The 22,874-nt window shown below is 34.9% G+C and overlaps 1 protein-coding gene across 3 annotated transcripts in view; it reads left to right on the forward strand.

Annotated features, from left to right (window-relative positions):
* The first annotated feature begins 3,986 nt into the window (after window positions 1-3,986).
* The window catches only part of LOC131067706 (cytochrome P450 720B2), a 57,384-nt gene continuing 38,496 nt past the window's right edge, over window positions 3,987-22,874 (forward strand). The window contains exons 1-9 of one of the 3 annotated variants that reach the window (XM_058002829.2): window positions 3,987-4,219; window positions 4,914-5,241; window positions 5,335-5,484; window positions 5,746-5,982; window positions 6,125-6,214; window positions 6,694-6,772; window positions 7,053-7,171; window positions 7,267-7,385; window positions 12,065-12,552. In XM_058002829.2, the coding sequence (XP_057858812.1) occupies window positions 3,993-4,219; window positions 4,914-5,241; window positions 5,335-5,484; window positions 5,746-5,982; window positions 6,125-6,214; window positions 6,694-6,772; window positions 7,053-7,171; window positions 7,267-7,385; window positions 12,065-12,071 (1,356 nt within the window). In that variant the 5' untranslated portion in view covers window positions 3,987-3,992 and the 3' untranslated portion in view covers window positions 12,072-12,552. Of the gene's footprint in view, window positions 4,220-4,913; window positions 5,242-5,334; window positions 5,485-5,745; window positions 5,983-6,124; window positions 6,215-6,693; window positions 6,773-7,052; window positions 7,172-7,266; window positions 7,386-7,489; window positions 7,687-12,064; window positions 12,553-22,874 lie in introns of those variants that run through there. The other 2 variants (XM_058002827.1, XM_058002828.1) reach the window with 2 other exon arrangements.

A 22,874-nucleotide genomic window follows, 5' to 3' on the forward strand; every position in this document is an offset into this window, starting at 1 on the left:
GATTCGTTGGATGGTGGAACTTTGATCACTTGTTCTGATACTCTTTAATTTTGTTGGATGAAATCTGATCTCAAGATAGTTTGAAGATTTGAAATTTTTTTCTAAGAGTTCTTTGTTGGGTTTGGAATTTTCTCACTTATGATCCTTTTTTGAAGTTTTGCTGTTGGATTTGTCAGAGGACCCAAAAGGGTATCTGAAACTATTGACAAATTTTTTCCAAAGTGACTGGTTTGCTCTTTGTTTTTCACTAATTTTGACCATGTGCTAAGACAGAGACCTGATGCGCTAAAGGATGTTCTTAAAGCAGTACAGAATGTTCACTACGCGCTATGTTGCCTTTCCAACGCGCTATTTTAGACTATTGGATAATAATATTGATGTATAGGTTATGCGCTAATATGTCCCTTTTACCTACTGATGTTTGATATGAAAGCACTATAATATGCTTTGAATGCGCTAGGCTGATGCTTGTATGCACTATAGTGATGTTAACAAGCATTATCTAAATTCTTACCATTGTGATAATGATTATGCACTAATGTGTGTGATGAAAACGCTAAGTGTTGGTTGGAATGCGCTACTGAATATTTGAGATGCACTAGGTTGTTGCTCCTATGCGCTAACTGTCCTGATTTCTCTGTTTTTGATGCTTTTGTTGTGATGTTGAGAATAAAACTTATGGTTTGATAGATGATTTTATGAAAATGACTTGAAAACCCAACAGATAGAAGATATAACATCTTGTCTATGCTAAACAAATAGTGTGTGTTCTTTTGAGGATGTTTTCAAATCCCCGATGTTTTCACTGGTTTGGATTACAAATAAGACATATCAAGCAGACTCTTTATTCAAAGGTCATCAACAATATCATAGCCCACTAGTCTCGATACTCCGTCAGCTCAAACAACCTTGTCACCCCCTATGGGGCCGTCATTTTTTTGCCTTTTGCCAGAAATTAACCCAAAGTGAATTGCTTCACAATTGAGTAGTTATCTTGGGAGATATATGGTGAGTGATCTTGGGGGCGGATTCTTCCCCACCCTTACACTATGATATTGCAAATGTTTGGTAACTGACTCGACTCAAAGCTTCTACTTCTATGGTTTTTAATCAGACTTCCATTCAATGTTCAGTGATAAACTCCCTCAAGAGGCTTCCCAACCTTTAGAACAAAGTCTTTATGTATCTTAAAGATACTAGGGGAAGACTAATCGTTGATCAAAATCATTGAAGGAGAATTTCGTCAGCCTCCACATTTGATTATAGTGGGTTGGAACACTTGGCGATAAAGTCATTTTGCACTTAGGTCGGTCCCCTCTCATCAACCATTAATGGTGCCCTAAGGGCAACTCGGGAGGGCAGGCCTTCTAAAGGATTTAAGTACTTGAAGTAAAAGAAAGCAGGAAAGAGTGGTTTGGTTTTTTTGGTCACCCAATTAAGAGGAGAGCATATACCTTCCACTTTCGAGACAAGACAAACAATGTTCTTTTTAAATTTCAAGGCAATGATTAGCTAAGATATATTTGGAGATGTTGCTCCAACAAGCATGGTGTTCTTTTTACCCCACAAAGCGATTTGTTGTCTAACTAGGAAATTAAAATCGTGGTCAATAAAAAGTAAAACACGTTTACTTGAAATGGAAATTGCTTTACAAAATAAATGGGGAGATTGATTACTTTTTACCTCAGCAAGAAAATGAAAATTTGTTATTCTTTTTACCTTGCAATGAGATTCCTTTTTAAGTCCAAAAGAAAATTTGATTTGTTTTAAGCCCAAAATAAAGTGAGATTCTTTTTAAACCAACCTGAAAAGCTAGAAAGAAATCAAAATTCCTAAATCTAACTCCTCCAACCTGCAAGAAATGATTAGTAACTTGCAATAAAAGGAAGTTAGTGAAAAATCAAAACTTTAGGTGGGCTTACACAAGCCTAATTTTTCTAACTTTGTACAAACTTTATTTTTCTCTGTCAGAGCTATGCACTAAACTTTTGCACAGATGCACTACATAATAGTATAAAAGTGCTAAAAGATGACTCCTACGTGCTACTCTGATGCCCGAATGCGCTATGCTGATACTTCTATGTGCTAAAAAAAAAGCAGAGATGGTTATGCGCTAAAAGGAAGTTTAGAAGCGCTAGAAGATGGGTCCTATGTGCTAAATCATGCGATGAATGTGCTATTGTTTGCCATAGATGCACTAAAGTATACCCCAAATGCACTAAAAGGGCATTCCAACGTGCTTGCAATCCTTAGCCTACACAAAAAATGATGTTATTTATGGGGACGTGCCCCACGATGGGCGCCAGAAATGTATGTGGGAAAATGTGGTGACAAAAATAAATAAACCGAATCCAAAAGACCCACACACCAATGTGACTCTTGGTGCAAGTATATGAACTAATTCGATTAGTTCAACCTCCCAAGGGGTTTCCCATTATTCCATATCTCATAGGATCCCTAAAGTCAATGTTTTTCTCTTAGATCATTGAGCAAATGACTTAGGAATGACAACTCCAAGAACGAGTGACATTTAATTTATATGCAAGAATGCACTCTAAGATATATATGATGTTAAAACTATGATGATTAAGGTAGTATGAAGATAATGATATGATAAAAGATTAGCGAATTATCCTAGCATGAATATCTTATGATATTAAAAATATTCCTAAATGCTATGATGATATTCTAACAAAGAGAGGCTAAAGTGTTTAGTAAATTAAACTACAATGTAGATGCATGAAACTTGGATATATGAAAAATGAAGAATGAGAGCTCTATTTATAGGGAAAATAGGGCAATGGATGGTTAAGATTGAAAGTTAATCAATCCATGTTTACAATTCTCACCAATGAAATGGTGACAATTGTCAACAAAGGGTTGCTTGAGAGGAGATGAAAGAAACATTAAATGTCTGAGAAGACATGAGGGTTACCTTAGGAGGTAAAGGTTAAGGTTAAGTTTAGGTTATCCAATGGATAAAGCTTTTACCCAAGGGGTAAACTCTTGTGCAAGGGTTAATAGGATAACCAAGGTTAAAGCCATGAATGCTTGATGAGACCCTTGAGTCAAAAGAATGGTTAAGTTAGAGGAAAGTCTCTAACCAAAGGTCCAAGATAAGTTAACCATAAATGGTTATGTAAGAGCCTTTAATGGTTTGGAAGACTTTAGAGGTTAACCATTTGAAGACATAAAGCCTTTAATGGTTTTTGAAGACTTTGGAGGCTTTGAGAAGTGACTTCTCTTTGCTTAGGAATGTGACAATAATTAGGAGATGAATTAGGCTAAAGTGGAAGTGATTAGAAGAATCTAGAAGGAGTTTAGGAGGCAAGTGGAAGATGGAAAATGCAAGTGGGGGAAAAAGATTTTAATTAAAATAAAATAACTTTATTTCAACTAAAATAGATGCAACTTGCATAAATACAAATGAGAGGATTTTAATAAATAAATTAGATTTATTTATTTGCAAGGATCAATTTAATTAAATGTAAATTTAAATAAAAAAGAAGAAAGAGACATTAATTAAATAAAGTGATTTATTTAATTAATGGCTAGAAAAGGTTTAGGTGAATTTAATTAAATAAAAACAAGTGATTTTTTAAACTTACCTAACTTATAAAAACAAACACATTATACAATATGCCACTTGTTTTTGTCATTATTCTTGTATTTTCCTTTTCAACTTCCACACCTCTTCTACATATCAGTGAAAAAATCATATCCCATATTGCCAAAAAAAAGAAAACAATTGAAAAAAAGGTTCACAAACTGTACCATATTTTTATATAATTTAATATAAAATACAATATTCTCATCGAAAAATTCATTTAAATCGAAAAGAAATCCACATGCTGATAAAATACAACGAAATTCGTGTCCGGATATTAGTAAAGTGAGACCCACAGCAACATGGGACAAAATTTGGGAATCTCTTTTATATTTTGTGTGCTTATAAATATAACGTTAGGCGAGGAAATGCCAAACACAAGGAAATGGAGGAAAAAATGGTGTTTCCAGTTATTCTCACTTGCATTTTATCAGTAACAATTTTGTTTGTATTAGGAAGACAAGTAATTTGGAGAAAGGATAACAGAAAGAAACGGCTACCACCAGGCTCATTTGGATGGCCCATAATCGGTGAGAGTATCAGTTTTTTTAGATCTATCAATTCTCCATATCAAGAACATCGTCGAAAGTTCATTGATGAACATGAAAGCAGGTTAATAATGATTTTTTCTATTGAAAAACATTTGTATCGATGTTGTTTCGCCAATGTTTCTTGGTCTTATAAATTGATGGTCTCGCAGATGTCATTAAAACTAGTTCATTCATTCAATGTTGTTTTGCCATCATTTTTGTCAGTTTTATTCTCTTTTATGGAATATATTATGGAACACAGGTAAATATATTACATTTCTACAGTATAGTTATCATTGCAGTTCTATTTTATAGTTCATGAAAATATTCAATGTGGGTGGTTTTGGATGTTTTATAGAAAAAGCATATCAGTAATCATTATAGTTCAGGCAATCATAGATCTTAAATGTATATCAAATTTTGATGATTTTTGTTGTTGTTGTTGTTGTTGTTGTTTCTATATGCGAGTAATTGTTTATAGCTATCGTTTTGCTTTTGGATGGTGAAGATGCACTTGTCATTTCAAAGTATCATCCAATACCTACTTAAAGATGCCTCACTAGAACCACCTAAAAAATGACCAATACTAATGTACAAATGTCCAAGTTTTTGTGTAAGAATATCAATAAAATATGCACGACTCTTCCAATTAAAATCCAGAAATCCTAACTAGTGAAAGTATAGTGGGTAGCTATCTTATTTTTGATTCTAACTGAAAACTGTGGGGGAAAAAAGAAGACAATCAGATCTAACTTGTGAAATTGAAATACATACAGGTATGGACCGATATTCAGATGCAGTTTGTTTGGAAGAGCAAGGACAATTGTATCAGTCGATCCAGAGTTCAGTAAATACGTTCTGCAAAATGAGGGAAGATTGTTTCAGGCCAAATACCCGAGCTCTACAGTAAAACTTATAGGCAAATATGGTCTACTGGATGTTCATGGAGAGCTACAGAGAAAACTCCATGGAACTGCTGTAAATTTGTTGAAGTCCGAGAATCTGGAGTCTGATTTCATGGAAGACATACAGCATGTGTTTATCACTGGCATGAAAAAATGGGAAAAACAGAGAGACATCCCTCTTCAGCACAAGTGCCATCAGGCAAGCAAAATGCAACCTTGAAATTTTAAAATGGCTGTTTACTTCTTTTAATCATCTCATTTCTGTTTTCCTTTGAATCTTTTTGTCTTTCAGCTTGTTCTGAACTTAATGGGGAAAAAGTTGCTGGATTTACCCCCTGCTGAGGAATTGGAAGATATATATAAAGCTTTTGATGAATACATTGGAGCTGTCCTCTGCTTGCCCCTCAATATTCCTGGAACTGCTTTTGCCAGGGGATTTAAGGTATGTTCTGTAAAGCTTGAATTCAGCCTTCCCCTCTCATTTCTCAATGTAAAATTCTTTCTTTTGAGTTTGGATGATGTTTGTTATATTATTCTTCTGTGTTATTATATATTGATGACATGCTTGTTGTGAAATCTAATATGTAACATATAAATGAAATTAAGTAATATTGTTTGCAGTTTTTGAATTTGATTGTGTGAGAAATTAAGTAATATTTTGCTGCAAAGTTATAGTGATAATGGATTCCATTTTGCATTGCAGGCAAGGAAAACTTTGATAAAAAAGATTTATGAGTGTATAGAGGACAGAAGAGAACATCCAGAAGTGGACCATAACGATCTCTTGACGAAGCTTTTGAGAGAAGGCATCTATTCAGACGAGATCATTGCAGATCTTATATTGTTTTTGCTCTTTGCGGGGTTCGAAACTTCGTCGACTACCATGGCATTTGCTGTGAAGTTTCTCACTGAGAATCCGCAGGCATTGAAGGAGATTACGGTCAGTCCGTTTTCACTGGTCAAAAATTAAAGTAGTCAGCAGTCCAAAAAGACGGCTAATGTTGAAAATAATGATCTCTAGTATGAAAACTTTTCGATTAAATTGTGTATAAATAATGATTTTTTGATTTCGTAATGATCAGGAAGAACATGATGCTATCTTAAAGTCTAAAGGTAAAGCTGACCAAACGCTAACGTGGGATGATTATATGTCAATGAAATTCACTCAATGCGTGAGTATATACAATATATTTCGATTTATTTCATTATTTTAAATTTATCATTAATTAATGATATCAAGTTTTCATAATTCATAGTAAACATTGCAATTGTTTTGCGATTAGATTGTGTAATTATTTTTTTTCTTCTTTGGACTCTATTTTCATAGTGATGATGGATCACAGAGTGTGATTCGAAAAGTTGATGAAAAAAATCTCTACACAATCTAATCCATAAACAATTGCAATATTTGTCACTAATTTTAAATATTAATGACATGAAGTTTCTACAATTCAAATTGTTTTTCATTATTTTGGATTCGATTATATTGAAGTTCTTACATCAATGATTTTCTTATCCTTTAGTTTTCTATTATTATGATGATGGATGAGGTGTGATAAAACCATCTAACATAATCAAATCTAAAAATAATATTAAACAACTTTAAATGTATTTTTAGTTTTTTTAATTTGTGTTTTTATAATCATTGTAGGTTATAAAGGAAACACTTCGTATGGTTAGTGCTGCTCCGTGTCTTTTCAGAGAACCAAAAGAAGACATTGAATACAAAGGTTTAATTGAGAGTTCTTTTATAACTTTCAAATTCATGTCATAATTGGATTACATAGATATCAACATCTCTGTATTATTGGATTAATGTGCTTTTATGAATGATCTAAATAATAGTTGATTTTATAAAAAAAATTACAAAATTTCTTAAGTAATGATAGTTAATCGGATATTTATATTTTGGGTGGTTTGTGATGATTTCATTTTTAATAATTGGTCCTACATATATATTTTGTGTGCATGTATCTTTAAATATAATTTAATGATTTTATGTTAATCCAGATTTTCTTATTCCAAAAGGATGGACAGTGTTTGTGTTCTTAAGCGGCCAACATTTGGATGAGAAGTATCATTTTGAAGCTCAGAAGTTCAACCCATGGCGTTGGCAAAATGAGGGCCATGTATGTAATGCGGGTGAAATGCTATTTTATATATAATAAGTTAATGATGTATTTTGGTACATAACTAATTATTATTCATCATTAATTGATTGTAGGAGATTTCTCAGAATCCTTGGTATATGCCATTCGGTAAAGGTGCTAGACTTTGCCCAGGATATCATTTGGCTCGATTTGAAATTGCTCTCTTCCTTCACAACTTAGTCACTAAGTTCAGGTTAGCTTCATATACTTTTTTTGTTTTTAATGAACATATAACCCTTCTAAATTTATTTTTTTCTAATTATTTTTTATTTAAATGTGTTGTACTACAATGAATAGGTGGGAGCTGCTAGAAGCTTCTAGTGCCATATACTTTCCTCTTCCTAGTATGGCAAAGGGATATCCAATTCGTCTACATGCTCGATCACAAGAATGAGGAGAGCTCAATATAGCTCTCCACAATTTTTATTATCTTGTATTTAATGTTGAATTTTTTTAAACCACAATAATTACATAAATAAGACAATATTAGTTAATGTTGTTGTTTTTTAAATTGATATTTATATGTTATAAATAGATAATTAAGAATAAAAGATTACTAATATTTGTCCTTAAAATAATTAATTTAATTGTGTTATTAATGTCACATGCATTCTATTTCATTATGATTGACATTTTAGTTTGCTCTTTTATTGTTAATTTTAATAAATATATTCAAATATTTTTAATTTTTAGGATTTAAAATATGTATGATTAAATTATTGTAAGATAATATATATAAACTTAAACTATTTTATTTTCTTTAATATTTTATCATTATAAAACAAATAATTTAAAAAATCTAATTATAATAAGACAATATATTTATATTCGAATAATTTGATATATTTCAATTAATTATAAAGAATTTAATTAAATTCACTTAATTATTTATTGATAAATAGAAGGCAAGTTATTTCTTGTAATTTTTTGAGTTATTCTCTTTGTTATGCTATGTATAAATATTGATGGAGCAACCTTTCATCTAGTGTAACAAAGCATGTGTTTGGGTGTGTATGGGGAATTCCCATCATCAGTGGTATTAGAACAATGTGGGATAGAGTAGCCCCTCATTAGTGGTATTAGAGTGGTGTGGCCCTTCATCAGTGGTATTAGAGCCAATTTTTTGAGTGTGCAGATAGAGCACCGAATGTGAGGTAGTTTGGCACTAGGATATATGGGTGGGGTATGTGACTAGTGTTCCCGAGTGTTGTGACAAATCACCTTGAACATGAGGCAATCTTACACCAAGATCTGTGGGTGGTTTGTGTGAGTTGTTGTAGAATATTTTTCCTAAGTGTGTAGATAGAGTATCGAATGTGAGGCATTCTTGTACCAATATCTATGGTGGAGTGTGTATATAAGTAAGTTTCAATAGGAACTATGTAAAAAAAATGTGGAGTATGTTTTTCTAAGTGTGTAAACGTATCACCAAGCATGAGGTAGTTCATACTGGGGCTTGAGAGTGTTGGTAAGAGGATTTGTGTAAAGGATTCAAGAGGTTGAAGATGGAAAAGAAGAAGAGGCTATAGTAGTGGATTTGGAAGGTTTAAATTTTGATGGAGAAGAAGAAGATTTTATGAAAGAGACATGTTTAGAGAACAAGATAGATGAGGTTGTAGTAGAGATGAAGATGATAGACAACGAGGATCCTTTATTTGATGAGTAGATTAGAAAAGATGAGGGTGTCATCTTGAAAGAAGAGATTAAAGGAATCAATAGATTCTTGGAAGCTAAACCTTAGAAGAACGATGAGATTGTAGTAGAGGTAAGTGTTTGTGAAGGCTTCAAAATGTTGACAATAGAAGAGGAAGGTGAAGAAAGAGTTGTTGTAGCAGAATGGATCACCTTGATTGAAGATAAAGGAGCATGCTGTTGGGAAGGAATGAAAGAAGAAAATAGATTGCAACTATGGGTGTTGTTGCAACCAAAATAGAGAAAAATAAAGATTAAGATGTGAAATGTCCTTTAGAGGGCATGATGATGATGGAGCAAAGAAATATAGAGATATTAGAGATAGGAAAGGAAGAAAATATTGTAGATGTTGCAGAGGATGCTAGAGAGATCTATGTTGAGGTAGTGAGTACAAAGGAGGTTGCAAAATGCATTTGGTGGAGGTGGCTAGACTTAGGTAGGTTTAAATCCATGAAGAAGAGGAAGAGAAGAGGACTGTCGAGTAGTGAGATGAGAAGGAATGTTGAAGGGAGTGACATTTGGAGGAGGGGTTCGGATTATGGTGGAACATATTCCATATTAAGGAAGAGGAGTGTAGACTAGATATGGTGGAGCTAATTCCACATCAAAGAAGAAAAGTGTGGAGCATAATTGCTAGAGGAGAAGGATGCTTGTTTTGACTAGGTTCTAGAAGAGGAGAAAGAACCAATTGGAGGTATCTATTACAATGAAAATTTTTGTTGAAGTTTGTTTACAACCTGAAAGGTTGTCTCTACAATCCAAATTCATTTTGTGAGATCAAGATAAAAAAAAATTCCTACCTTGGATGTTTGATGTAGGAGCATCTAGGGGTGTAGGGCAATCCTACATTATAAACAAATAGTAGTGTTCTAATTTTCTATCAAGCAAGTTGACTAAAAATGAATGCAAGCATATGTAGGTCTTCGTGCACCTAGGAAAGTGTCCAAGGGGACATAAGAGTTTGAAATTATTTAATATTTGTGACCTAAGTTTAAAGACAATTATCATTTCACTAGTACAATTGGGGCTCAAATCCGACGACCGCCCCTAAGAATTTTGACTATTTTTCGTTGGCCTTCCAACAAATGCAGTTGTCGAAAACTTGTTGTCAGATATTCCGATGGTGCTCCCCAACGTAATAATTTCGACGACACCCGGGACATCAGGTCTCCATCGATGTATGTCTTATCGATAACCTCATCGGCTATCGACAAGACCAAATTTTCCCTTCACTACTAGTGTAAGTCATGCCGATGGATTTCATCGACATGTGCTACCCCGACGACACCCGAGATATCAGGTCTCCATCGATGTATGTCTTATCGATAGCCTCATTGGCTATCAGAAAGACCAAATGTTCCATTCGCCACTAGTGTAAGTCTTGCTGATGGATTTTATCGGCATGTGCTACCTCGACCGCTCATTCGCCTAGAGATTCTCGTTGGGCATACAACATCCTCATCAGATGTTTTTTTGGATGAACATCAAAATTCTGATGCCAGTCCGTCGAGAGAATGTCGTCGGGCATACAACATCCTTGTCGGATGTTTCATTGATTTCCGTCAGAATGCCGATGTCATTTGACGACAACCAGGAACTATGTATCGACGAGGATGTTGTATGTCTGATGATATAGTCGTCGGTGCAAAATTAGGGGGGCATCGGAATTCTGATGATTATTTAATTTTTTTTTTAAATAATATAAAAAATCATATAATATATTATATTAAATATCATAAACTATATATTATTTGCTTCAATTAACAATTTTGTATTTTACACGAATATTATAAGGGATTTACAATGGTCATGTCAATTTTAGTTTATTAATTTGGTATTTTTACTTCACTCATATCTTGAGTGGTTATTTTCCTAATAGAGAGAAAAATGCTTATTAGGTGACACATAGCATAATTGAATCTAAGGACATAAGTATATCTTCATCTCAATTTTTATTCTATGATAAGAGTCACAAGTTCCTTTAGTAGGGTAGAAGAGTTAGAGGAAGAGATAAATAGACACTAGCTATCATTATGATGAAAATGACTTCTTTTGGCACAATACATACTATCAATTCTTTGAGTTATAGTGGTAATTGTTTTTGAGCTTTATTCACATGTTGAAAACAACTTGTTTGAGCACACCATATTTTACTACTCAATAAAATCCAAGGAGGTTGCTTCTAAAATAAAGTAAAGTGAAAGTAAGCAACTGGTGACAAAAAGGAACACAAATTTGGTGAAGAGATTAAGTAGATGTCCACATATAAATCATTTAATGTGAAAGAGCAGCATGAAAGAACTTGATGAGAATGGAACATGTAACCCAAGCAATGAATGAGAACTTTGAAATTACGATCCCAAGAGGACAATCTAGTGTGGAACATATAGGAATCATTTCTTACTATTTGAAGGTTATCCAAGCATGAGTTTTTTGTTACATCTTTACCGCATAAATTAAGAAATCCATCCCATGACTTGAATCATTTAATAAAAAAATTAAAAATTAAAAATCAATGAAAGGAAGCAAGCATTAAAAGCACCAATGTGGTTGAAGAGTTTATATTTTCTATAAAGTAGTCATGTGGTTGAAGAGTTAAAAAAAATATTGATAAAGAATTTATGTTTTCTATAATGAGTGGATCTTTGTCTATATTAGACAACAAAAGAATCTTCTAATTAGATGACAAAATAGAAACATTTAAAAAGAAGAATTTATGACTCATTTTTATCCTTTTAAAAAACACAAATTTAAACGAGAATAAATGTATTTTATAGTGTATTAAAGTGAATAACAAATTAGAGATGTGATGAGTTGAGACATTGGCATATTTTTATCCTTAGAACTCTTAAGCTTTTGTCATATTTTGATTTACATAATAGTAATGATGTATTGGAAGTTTACTATATGTATTTCAGATGTTAGCCTGAACCTATTAAAACATGTTTTGTCTTTCCCAGTTTATTCCTGCAGCCATGTGATTCATTCTTGTTGCCATGCAGATTGTTTAAGGCAATATCATGTGTGAAATTAATATGCCAGTTTATTCTTGCAGCCATGTGATTCATTCTGGTTGCCATGCGGATTGTTTAAGGCAATATCGTGTGTGAAATTAATAGATGTCCTGATTAATTAAAATATGTATGTATGTTATTGTATGTTATTTCTTTTGAACTGCAGGGAATAAATGATGTTGTAGTGGAATCTCACCTATCACGCCAGTTGCAGGAAGAGATATTCAAGGAGATAACTGAAAGATCAAACAACAGAGATGCTGAAGAGTGTAAGGAACGACATAGGAGAAGCAATCACGCGATACTACTCATGTCTAACTCAAGTGGAAATTGGTGTTGTAAATACTGCCACAATATGATATGACTGTGGTTCAGTTTAGATCCGCATTTTCTATAGCTTAACTCCATCTATCTCCTTTCTCGATTAGTTATCCGCCTCTTCTCTTCATTGTGATCTGTGTTGATTATAGGAGATGTTTTCTTTTAAAATAATCTCTTCATCTCTTCTCAGAGGTTAGATAGAAAAAAGAGAAAGTAGAGAAGAGGATTTTGAAAATAAAGTTACAAGTGTTTTTGAGTTTCTTTTTATGTTGAATCATGTAATGACTTCCGGAGAACAATGAATAAAAATATGCTATTCTGAGCACTTAAAGTTGTTTTTGGGAAGCCTGTAATCACTCATCGAAGGGGGCCCACTTGGTGAGTGTTCCTGTGCCTTTGTTAAGATTAGTTTTCTTCTTTAGCTGCAGTAGACGTTCTTGCGTTGACTGTACCTGCAGCCATTGGAAACAGATCCACTGACTGTTTCTGCAGCCAAACCAAAACAAAGTAATTTCTATTTATCAACATTGAACTTAACCAGTAAATTGCTTGAATGAATTTATGTTAATACAAAAGTTCTCCCGTAGCCTTTCAATAGTTTTAATTATTGCTTATCTTTTCCGCATAATGTTAGTTGCTGCAGTAACGCAGAGTAGTTGTTGCAGGAAATTAGTGCATATATAGTGCAAACCCATGTCAAGTATTACGTCCCTAGGTTGACAATCAAATGAACACTAGCCATAGAAATAGTGACTTTACCAAGTGAATGTCCAAACTTTGGGTTGAGACTTCAACTAGAGTTATTATTCTTATTGTTGGGTTGAACATTTTTGGTGCCGTTGCCGGGGATGGTGTCAAACTAAGAACGTGTTATGGTTATTGTCTTTTCAGTTTTCAATTAATTATTTTTCTGGCATAGCTGATTGTTCGAAAAAAAATTATGAGCCTGCATGCATAGGCGAAGAAGAGATGTTCTAGGTATATTTCTACCTAGCCATCCTAATCATGCAGAAATTAATTCCCCAGATATAAATCCTTTTGCTGAACTTTATCAAACCCCAGAGAATTTGAACCACTTTGAATTTGAATTTCCAGAAGGTAGTCTTCAGTTCCTTTTTGGACCCCCAGAAGAAGAATTTCATATAGTAACTCCCCCCACAAGTTCAATGCAAGGAAACCCACCTCCTGGTGGAAATAATTCACCACCACCACCTTTGGACCCAACGTTTGAGTTCCCCATATCTGATTAGCATGATAATGCTAATCTCAAGAATATTCCAGCTTCTTCCCTCCCTAAATTCTATGGATTAGTGACAGAGGATCCATACACATTTCTGTTTGAGTTTGATGTTCTCTGTAGGAGTTTTGATTATACTACAGATGCCCATAGACTCAAAATATTTCCTGCCACTTTGAAGGAATCATCTTTAAGATGGTTTATGAGCTTGGGTAGTAGCATAATCAATACATGGGATGAGATGAAACAATTGTTTCTTGCAAAGTATAAATATTATTGTAGAGGCACTGATTGTCATGGGGATGATATCTTTAGAATGACACAGAAAGAAGATGAGAGTCTTGAAGATTATCTGGAAAGGTTTCCGTTTAGTAGACCAAAAAGTCCAAGCATAGTACTCTGAATGAAGATTCCCTCAAGTTGATATTTTTGAGGAGAATCAGTGATGAATACACTAATGCTTTGGATCTTATGGGAGGAGGTGACATTACACAGTCTATGCGGAATGCAATAGGACAAATTTGTAGGAAGTATTCCAGATCTACTTCTAAAAAGAACAGGCGTTTCAAGCCAGGAGTGCCTTCATCAACATCTAGTACTGGAGTTTCTAGAATGGAACTTAGCCATTTGTTGAAGGAATTTAAGGAGGACATCATAAACAATATGGCTACTCAGTTAGATACACTCTCAGCTAAGAAGAAGCATGACGAAGCTGATGCATTTCTTGCAGAAATTTTCCCTCATTGTAGACAACGAAAAAAGGACTACAGATGTAAAATGGTTGTAAATCGTGAGGTTCCCAACTTCAAGCCAATACAAGGTGAGGATGAACAAGTTTTCTATCTTTCTTAAAGAAGGCCAAATTTCCAAAGACAAGGTATGCCTTTGAATCCACTTTCTTTTTCTGGTTATAGTGGAAATTCTTATGTACCAAATAATCAATGGCAATCACCATATACTCAAAATTTTGGTAATTATCCAAACTGGTATGGTTCTCAAGGCCAAGGGCAGAATTTTGTTAATCAAATGCCACAGTGGTAGTAGCCACAGGGAAATTGGTATCCACCTCAGGGCCAAGGGAGCCAGTTTCAAGCAAATTGGCAACCTACTCCTCAATGGAGGGGGAGTCAACCATGGACTACCCAATATTCTGGATATCAATAGCCTATTCAACAGCCACAACCACCTGCAATAATGCCTCCCCCTGTAGCCACTTTTGTCCCACCTAAACCAATGCAATTGTCCACTCATCCAATGCCAAATCCTAATATTAAATCTCAGCAGCAACAATAAGATTATTCAGTTGACCCTAACCAACACCCAACCTATTCTCTATCTATAAGTGACATTCACCTCCGATCCGGGACAACTTTGCCTAATCCATCTCCTCTAGTTATCACTGAGGTACAAGACGAACAAGAAATCTCTAATCCAACAACTACAATACCTCAAAAGTAGAGATCATCACCATTTCCCCAGAGATTGCAAGAAAAGGAAGTTCTTACAGAACAAGAGCAAGGTTTTGATATCATAGATCAACTGAAACATGTCTGTGTTAAAATTCTATTGTTGCAAGCAATAAAAGATGTTCCTATATATAGTAAAGCACTTAGGGAGGCATGTCTAAAAAAACCTAGCAGGAAGAAGAATGATTTGCAAGCATTGCATGTGATGGGTCAACTGGCAGATATTATGCTAGGAAAGGTTTTTATTCCTAAATATTCTGATCCCGGTAGTCTTGTTCTGAGTATAGTCATTAATGGTAGCCATATAAGGAATATTTTAGTTGATTTAGGGGCAACCATTAATGTGATGACAAGAGAAGTAATGCAACAGCTTGAAATAAATAGTCTCAGGCCTACACCTACAGTCCTACAACTTGCTGACAACTCTACAGTGCGACCTGATGGTATGATTGAAGATGTTGTTATTTTGGAATCTTGGGAATACCCTGTAGACTTTATGATTTTATCTCCAATGGCGACACTGGGAGGATATTTGGTGATTTTGGAGAGACCTTGGCTTGGTACGATTGATGCATATATTAGATATAGATTAGGGGATATGACTATTTTAGATGGGAACTCTACAAAAACATTAGCTTTGTATTCTCCTGCTCAGCCCCATTTTGATCAACAAGCCATTTGGCCTACTTTGGGAGAAGAATCCGAGGGAGTTGACTCTATTAACACCTTATGATGATTAATCGAGGGTCATTCATGCAATTACATGATTAAGACTCAATTCTTTATAAAATTTTGACAAATGAGTTAAAACAAGAATAGTAATTGTAGGAGTTGGTACCAAACATTGCAGATTTAGACTTTCCTGTAGCCACTGATATATTGCATACTCTGTTGCCGTAGGAAGTCTGTACTTCTCATTTTTATGATATATCCCATATTGATCTTACTATCAAAATAGAAGTTGATTTGAATAAATATTTGAATATCAATAGTGATCTTGCAGATACTCAAAAAGTAGCACTCGTGGACTTGCTTAAATGTCATAAACATGCCTTTACATGGGATTACAAGGACATGCATGGAATAGATCCAACAATTTGTACCCACCGTATCTATATAAAAGAAGAATGTTGCCCACTTAGACAGCCACAAAGAAGAATCAATCCTGCATTAAAAGAAATAGTTAAAGAGGAATTGCAAAAGTTGTTAAAGGCTGGGTTTATCTATCCTATCTTTGATAGCCAATGGGTATCATCTTTGGTAATAGTTCCTAAGAAAGGAGGAAAATGGAGGGTATGTGTTGATTATAGAGCTTTGAACTTAGCAACAAGAAACTATCATTTTCCATTGCCATTTGTGGATCAAGTATTAGACTCTTTGGCTGGGAAGAGATACTTTTCATTTCTCGATGGATTCAGTGGTTACAATCAGATTTAGATAGCCCCAGAGGACCAAGAAAAGACCACATTTACTTGTCCCCAAGGAACATATGCATATTCTGTTCTTCCTTTTGGATTGTGTAATGCTCTAGCCACTTTTCAAAGAGTAGTGATCAATATATTTTCAGATATTTCTCAAGACATCATGGAAATTTATATGGATGACTTTACAACTTATGGTTTTGAATTTGAAGAAGCATTAGGGAACTTGGAGAAAGTTTTGCAATGGTGTGAAGACTATAGTTTGTCATTAAACAGTGAGAAGTGCTTCATAATGATGCATGAAGGAATAGTCCTTGGTCATCATATCTCTATAAAAGGAATACAGGTTGACCCAACAAAGATTGAAGTCATTCAGAATATCAATGCACCGGTAAAGCAAAAAGATGTTAGAAGTTTCTTTGGTCATGCTGGATACTATAGAAGGTTTATCAAAGATTTTAGCAAAATTTCAAGTCCCTTATATTCTCTACTTACCAAGGATATGGAATTTAAATGGACTTCTTCATGCAATGAAGCTTTCTTGAAGCTTAAGCACGCTTTGACCCAAGCACCAGTTCTTAAAGGTCTGAATTGGTCTTTACCTTTTCAAATTCATACAAATGCATCTGATTATGCAATAGGAGCAGTCTTAGGATAGAAGATTGATAACTTGGAAAGTGTAATATATTATATTAGCAAGAACTTGCAAGGGCTTGAGTTAAGTTACACAATCATTGAAAAGGAAATGTTACCAATTATATATGCACTCAACAAATTCAGGCACTATATAACAGGGTATCCCATATTTGTGCATACTGATCATACTGCAATCAGATATCTCATGAACAATCCTTCAATTACTGGTAGATTAGCTCACTGGTTATTGTTGATGTAGATATTTGATATCACAGTTATTGATAAACTAGGAAAGTCCAATATGGTTGCAGATTATCTTTCAAGACTTCAGTTACAGGAAGATTCTACAACCATAGATGATGCTTTTCTGGATGAACATCTATTCCTTATACAAGCCCACACTCCCTGGTATGTTGATATTGCCAACTATTTAGTTGCTGCTAAAATGCCACTTCATTTCTCTCCTAAGGAAAGAAGATTGTTAGTGGAGAAAAGCTTTAACTTCTCATGGATTGCTGATTGTTTGTAATATACTGGACCTAACCAAGTCATTTGAAGATGTGTAAGAGAAGATGAAACATATGATATCCTGCATGCATGTCATGATGAGCCATGTGGAGAACATTTTGCTACTAAAAGAACAACACTCAAAATACTGAATACAAGATACTATTGGCCCACATTATATAAGGATGCATCACAGTATACAATAAAATGTGATAGATGCCAGCGCATGGGGATACCTACTGAATCTGATGAGATGCCATTGTATCCACAAATATTGGTTGCACCTTTTGATAAATGGGGATTAGATTTTGTTGGCCAAATTGATCCACCTTCTAATGGAAAATCCTATATTTTAGTATGTATAGATTATGTAACCAAATGGGTGGAGGCTCGCGCCATGACACATGCAAGAGATAATAAGGTCGCTGAGTTCTTTTATGAGGAGATATTTACAAGATATGGAGTACCAAGGGAAATTGTATCAGACCAAGGCCCACAATTTACTTCAACATTGATTGCAACCTTGGTCAATGAATACAATATGAGGCACAAAAAATCTACCCCATATCATCCACAAGCTAATGGACAGGTAGAGGTTACAAATAGGGAGCTTGAGGCTATTCTTACTAAGACAGTAGCTGTTCATAAAAAAGATTGGTCTCATAGGCTCTCAGAAGCAATTTGGGCATACAGAACAACTTGGAAGACACCAATTGGTTTTACACCTTTTGAGATGGTGTATGGAAAAACAACAATGATGCCTATTGAGTTTGAGCATGAAAATTTGAGGACAACTTTGCAATTAAATATGACACTTTCTGAAGCACAAAAGGAACGTATTCAACAATTGAATTCTTTGGATGAATGGAGAAAAATGACTATCCAACAGACAAAACTGATACAAAATCAGAGGGCAAAGTGGCATGATAAATATATCAAAGAGAAAAAGTTCAAAGCGGGTGTCTAGGCAATATTGTATGACTCTAGATATAAAGATACTATGGGAAAGCTGCAAACCAGATGGTTAGGTCCATATGAGATAGAGGAAGTTTTCAACAATGGAGCTATTCGTTTGACCATAATTGACTCGGTTTGGTTTAAACTTATGGTAAATGGTCACCAATTGCATCTTTATCATAAGACGGCTAGCAAAGAGGAGTTCCTACAACAATTTGCTAAAAAGGATCAAACACAAGTTCCTACAGCAATTGATCAAGTTCATGCAGCCACGGATCAAGGTCCTTCTACAATTGAGCAAAGTAATGGAGGTAAGGTTCCTGCAGCCACTGCAGTGTACATGCTTGCCACTTCATAATTCTCCTCGCGTCATTTCACAAAGATATTTCCATGTCTTATGGAAATATTATTCTCCATAAATAAAATTTTCCATCCACGTCATCCCATCTCATCTCCTTATCTTTTATTTCATTTCATTTTGCCTTTCTTTCTGCATGACTATAGGTATGTACATATTTTATTTTATTTTAATTAAGCATGTATGATTTCATTATGATTATTGCCCTTGCTAAATCCACGCACACTTCCCTAAATCCTTTCAGCCTGTGTGGATACATGCCAAAGTAAGTTGGGGGGGGGGGGTGTTTTATGGTTCGGTTTCCAAAATTAGTAATTACTCATCCTTTTCGGTACCTTGATTTGATTGCTTTCCATCATTTCTTTAACAAGGTATTCTTTTGCATAAGAAAGTAATGAACTTTGCCGCCAAATTTGGAAATAGGTAAGGAAGTTTCAATTTTCAGTCTGTAGAATATTTTGGTTCTTCGTTTCTTAGTTGCAGAGTTTGCTACATTAACAAACAAATGGGTGGAGATCCAATCCGCCATGAACCAACAATCCATGATGCATTGCTACAGGATGCTCTTTGTGAGCATTATTTCAGGCAGCATGGTTGGATTGTCTACTTTTTGAAAATAAGGGATTATAATGAAGAAATTGCCTCAAAGTTTATGCATTCATTCAACGAAGGAAAGGCTACTGTTAAAGGATTAAGGGTCATTGCTACAGAGCAGTGGATAGCTGAAGTTACAGGGTTGCCGTAGGAAGGAGAATTGTTTCCAGAATCAAAAGATGCCAGAAGCGCCAGAGCAGAGTTCACACTTCCCACAGATTGACCTCTAACAATGGACAAGCAAGGAACTAGGATAGTTTCCCTAGCAGTAGAGTGGCCCCAGGTTGCTTTATATGTAATGAAGTACATTACTTGTGAAGGGATGTATTCAAATTTACATTCACCCCATTTCAAATTGCTTAGTCATTTACATCATGGCCGAAGAGTGAATGTTCCTAATTTTCTATACCACCTGATTTCCATAAGTGCCAAAGAAACATAGAAGAATGAAAATCGTTCTGTCAGCCATCATGGTCTGATTAAATTGCTAGTAGAACATTCTCGTAGGGATGTTTCACAGATGGAATGGGGGGTATTTGAAGACATATTGTAGTTTAGGGTTGAAGATGCTCTTGTTGTAGATGAGCCAATAGTTGAAAAAAATATATTGAAGAACCCTCTTCTCCTATAGTTTCTGTAGAGAATGAATTGCTCATCACTAAAGGAGCTATAACTATTATGGAGGAAGAGATGGTTGAGACAAATGTGGAGCAGCCCTCCACTTCTTTTCAAAGAGAATCACCATCTTCTAAAAGAAAAGGAAAAGAATTGGAAATAATTGATGCAAATGATAAACCTATGGTTCAGTTGCAGGCAACTCGAGTTTCTCCTCCAGCCAAGAGGCGTATGTCAAAAAGAAATACTCCTATAGCAAAGCCATAGGTAGAAACCATTCCTGCAGCCACTCCAAAGGTTTATGTGAGAAGGACTCAAAGTAAAACCCAGAAGGCTTGTCCAGCAGGTGATCCGATAGAGGATATTTTAGTGGAAACATCAGAAGAAGGGAGACCTACAGATGTTGAAACTCAGAAGGAAGATGATGTTGATAGACTTTGAAATCTGGCATATGTGGCAAAGCAGCTTGAGGAACCTGTTGAAGAGATTCCATGACCTAAGGTAACAAATATTAGACCTCCATCATCCCTAAGCAGTTTATCTATTGCGTTAACATTTTATAGGCAATGGGAAATAGAGAGGGCTAGATTGCAGGGGATTATTGACAAACAATAAAGAGAAATTGAAAAGAGGGATAATGAAATTGAAGAATTAGAGGCTAAAGTTGATACAATCACTAGTATGGTCCCCGAATTGATGCAATGTAGGGCACCGCCAAGGGTTTATGCTCTACATTTAAGGGAGTGATATTTAAATTTCAAATTGAACCGCATTGTTAGGGACCTTAGCCCCTCTTTAGAAACCCCTGAGGAATTTTATGATGCTTACCAAACTTCCCCAGTAGCTATGAAAAATTTGTTGTGTGAACTTTATTTGCATAACTATGCCGTAGCTTCTGATAGTGAGTGGAATCCTTTGTTATACATTGGTGATATCCATATAAAAGCTTTAATATCATGGATTCAAAATGAGATCAACATGGGGGCAAAAGCCAGAGCACACAAGGATTTTGAATTTGATTGTCCATTGCCATTGAGGAAGGAAGCAAAAGAGCCAAGAGTTCTGTATTATGAATGATAGAAGCTACTTGTAAGGCAAGATGTTAGGAATCTAGTGCTGTCGATGAGGGAAGAAATATTCCAAGCATATGAGCATTTAGTTCAAACTGAAAGTGCAACTACAATTGATGGCTTAACTCAGTGCTGGAATAACTTGCCAGAAGAATTGAAATAGGGAGAACCTCATTCACTGCTAAATTTCCATGCAACTATGCAAAGAGCCCCTAAAAAAATACAACTGGGCAGAGTGAAAACCAATAGCTGGGTACCTTTGATCTTTCAGCCTCCTATTCTTATGTGGCCATTATTGGGATGCAAGACTACAGATAAGCCCTATGACGCAGTTACAGAAGAGGCCAGATGGTCTAGGTTGGAAAAGATGAAAGGGTTTTACTGGAATTTAGCTTCAAGAGGAACTGGTCAAGGAACCATTGGTGACCTAAGAGTTAGTACAAGAATCAGAAATTTTCCTCTTGCTGGAGGATCAACAAGACCTTAAAGTTGGGGGGCATGATGAGTTGAGACATTGGCATATTTTTATCCTTAGAACTCTTAAGCTTTTGTCATATTTTGATTTACATAATAGTAATGATGTATCAAAAGTTTACTATATGTATTTCAGATGTTAGCCTGAACCTATTAAAACATGTTTTGTCTTTGCCAGTTTATTTCTGCAGCCATGTGATTCATTCTTGTTGCCATGCAGATTGTTTAAGGCAATATCATGTGTGAAATTAATAGATGTCTTAATTAATTAAAATATGTATGTATGTTCTTGTATGTTATTTCTTTTGAAGTGCAGGGAATAAATGATGTTGCGATGGAAGCTCACCTATCACGCCAGTTGCAGGAAGAGATATTTAAGGAGATGATTGAAAGATCGAACAATAGAGATGCTGAAGAGCATAAGGAATGATATAGGAGAAGCAATCATGCGATACTACTGATGTCTAACTCCAGTGGACAATTGGTGTTGTAAATACCACCACAGTATGTTATGACTATGGTTCAGTTTAGATCCACATTTTCTATAGATTAACTCCAACTATCTCCTTTCTTGATTAGTTATTTGCCTCTTCTCTTTGATGTGATCTGTGTTGATTAAAGTAGATGTTTTCTTTTAAAATATGCTCTTCATCTCTTCTCAGAGGTTAGATAGAAAAGAGAGAAAGCAGAGAAGAGGATTTTGAAAATAAAGTTGCAAGTGTTTTTGAGTTTCTTTTTATGCTGAATCATGTAATGACTTCTGGAGAACAATGAATAAAAATATGTTATTATGAGCACTTAGTGTTGTTTTTGGGAAGCTTGGAATCCCTCATCAAAGGGGGCCCATTTGGTGAGTGTTCCTATGCCTTTGTTAAGATTAATTTTCTTCTTTAGCTATAGTAGACGTTCTTGCATTGACTGTTCCTGCAGCCATTGGAAATAGATCCACTGATTGATCTTGCAGCCAAACCAAAATAGAGTAATTTCTGTTTATCAACATTGAACTTAGCCAGTATTGCTTGAATGAATTTATGTTAATGCAGAAGTTCTCCTGTAGCCTTTCAATAGTTTCAATTCTTGCTTATCTTTTCTGCATAATGTTAGTTGTTGTAGTAATGCAGAGTAGCTATTGTAGGAACTTAGTGCATATATAGAGTAGATCCATTTCAAGTATTACATCCCTGGTTTGACAATCAAATGAACACTAGCCATATAAATAGTGCCTTTACCAAGTGAATGTCCAAACTTCGGGTTGAGACTTCAACTAGAGTTATTATTCTTATTGTTGGGTTGAACAAGATGCACACTAAAAAAACATAT

The sequence above is a fragment of the Cryptomeria japonica genome, chromosome 2 (assembly GCF_030272615.1).
Source record: "Cryptomeria japonica chromosome 2, Sugi_1.0, whole genome shotgun sequence".
Taxonomy (NCBI): Eukaryota; Viridiplantae; Streptophyta; class Pinopsida; order Cupressales; family Cupressaceae; genus Cryptomeria; species Cryptomeria japonica.